This window comes from Lottia gigantea (genome assembly GCF_000327385.1).
Source record: "Lottia gigantea unplaced genomic scaffold LOTGIsca_2252, whole genome shotgun sequence".
Classification (NCBI taxonomy): Eukaryota; Metazoa; Mollusca; class Gastropoda; family Lottiidae; genus Lottia; species Lottia gigantea.
The window spans coordinates 3153-4893 of NW_008708603.1; the positions used below are offsets into that span (position 1 = coordinate 3153).

General features: G+C 37.1%; 1 protein-coding gene across 1 annotated transcript in view; it reads right to left on the reverse strand.

Annotated features, from left to right (window-relative positions):
- LOTGIDRAFT_176615 (hypothetical protein) overlaps positions 1-729 on the reverse strand; it is a gene marked incomplete at both ends in the record, with an annotated part of 3508 nt that extends 2779 nt beyond the window's left edge. The window contains one exon of the mRNA XM_009054805.1: positions 399-729. Within this exon, the coding sequence (XP_009053053.1) occupies positions 399-729 (331 nt within the window). The remainder of the gene's footprint in view (positions 1-398) is intronic.
- Positions 730-1741: the final 1012 nt, after the last annotated feature.

Sequence of the window (1741 nt, forward strand, 5' to 3'; positions counted from 1 at the left end):
TTCGGACTTAGAAATAGAAAAAAAAACCTTACTTTACTGACTTNTGAGGAAAATATTTCATATCATTACAATTAATAGAACATTTCCATACCTCTGTTTACTGACTTATGAGGAAAATAATTTCATATCGTTATAATTAATAGAACATTTCCATACCTCTGTTGAAAGTGTCGGATGTATTTAATCAGCCAGTACCTTTATATCCCCCTGCCCACTTTCTGCCGAGGTGACTGTAGCTGATGGTGTGCTCGAATGAGATGTACTGGGTTTACTCGTGGCCTATGAAATAGAGAAATACACCGGTATAGCATTTGTATTTAGAATATGAGATGAAAAACCCTCTATCTAGACTAGAATTCATGTACAGTCAAAGTTGAAAAGAAAAGCAAAAGATTTACCTTTTCTTTGATATTCACATGAACACTGTACAACATTACCGAATAGATCTTTCTTGACAACAGATTTATGACGAGGACAGTTGTCTATGGTTGTTAATTCTTTGGCCCAGCGCGAACCAGTTGATGGTCTTTGACCAAGCCCAAACAAAAAAGTTCCCGAGGCATAATCGCTGAGGCGTTTGATCCATTCAGAGGTAGGAAGACCTGTCTTCGTTGGTATAAAACTGTTCTCTGTTAGTTCTACATATAGGAATTGCTTCGTGATACAAACAATTATCACACTAATCCTTGGAAAACTTATAATATCAAAATGAAAACGAAAGTTTTCCATTGTCAGTCACAGTCGCGTGAAAACAAATGATGTAAACACGGCAAATTATAGGTAAATTTGAATCCAGTTCGGAAGTTCTGCCGGCGACCTGCGCAAGGATGACACGCAAATTCGTGAAGCGTTCCATATTTTTCGAATCTTGATACGAGATCCTTTTTACAAACCATTATCCTAACGCCCGGTATATGATGCTATTTCTTTTTTAATTTCGATGTTTCTTTGGGAGCAGCTTTAAGGCAGTTCTCTGAATGACAGCACGGTTATATATAGGCCTACTTTAGGTAAACAATAATACAACGTCATAACAATCGCCGCTTAAAACAATTCAATGCATTGTTCTTGCTGTTTGATGCCAGTATTGTAGGTTGAAGTGCCGAAGAAAGTTTCCGAAGCCAATGAATTGCCAAACAACTCAATTACGTCAGAATTAGCAATACAATTGACATATATATGCTTCCACAATGCGACGATAATTGCACTTATTACCCTTCCAAATGCATCAAAACTATTTGTTGCTATTATAGACAGATGGATATACACTTATCAATAAAACTTGTCCTATTGTCGTCAATTAGAACTTGAAATTGGCACTCTTTTCCAAATGACCCTATTGAAGCACGCGTTTTCACTTCGGCTGTACCACATTGACATTGAGAAATGACTAGGAGTTTACCTCTCGCAGACGATTTTTCTTTCTAACATTCATACGTATTCACCTATTAAACAGGAGACCGAGATATTATCCTGTCCTATCTACTACCTATCGCCACGTCTTACGGGCACGTTCTATGGTCACATCCATTAAAGTGTAAGTGATGTTTCAACATCAAATTCACCCTCCCTTCTCTTTTGATTTTCGCATAGTTGTTTTTCTTTTGGTTGTTTGATGTCGGCGACGTTTACAGATATAACTACTTTGCCTTGTACTATTTCTATTTAGTTCAGTGCGCATGCGCAATTTACCATTTTCTATCATGTGGGTTTGTTTATACGTCACAAAAACAATCATGAC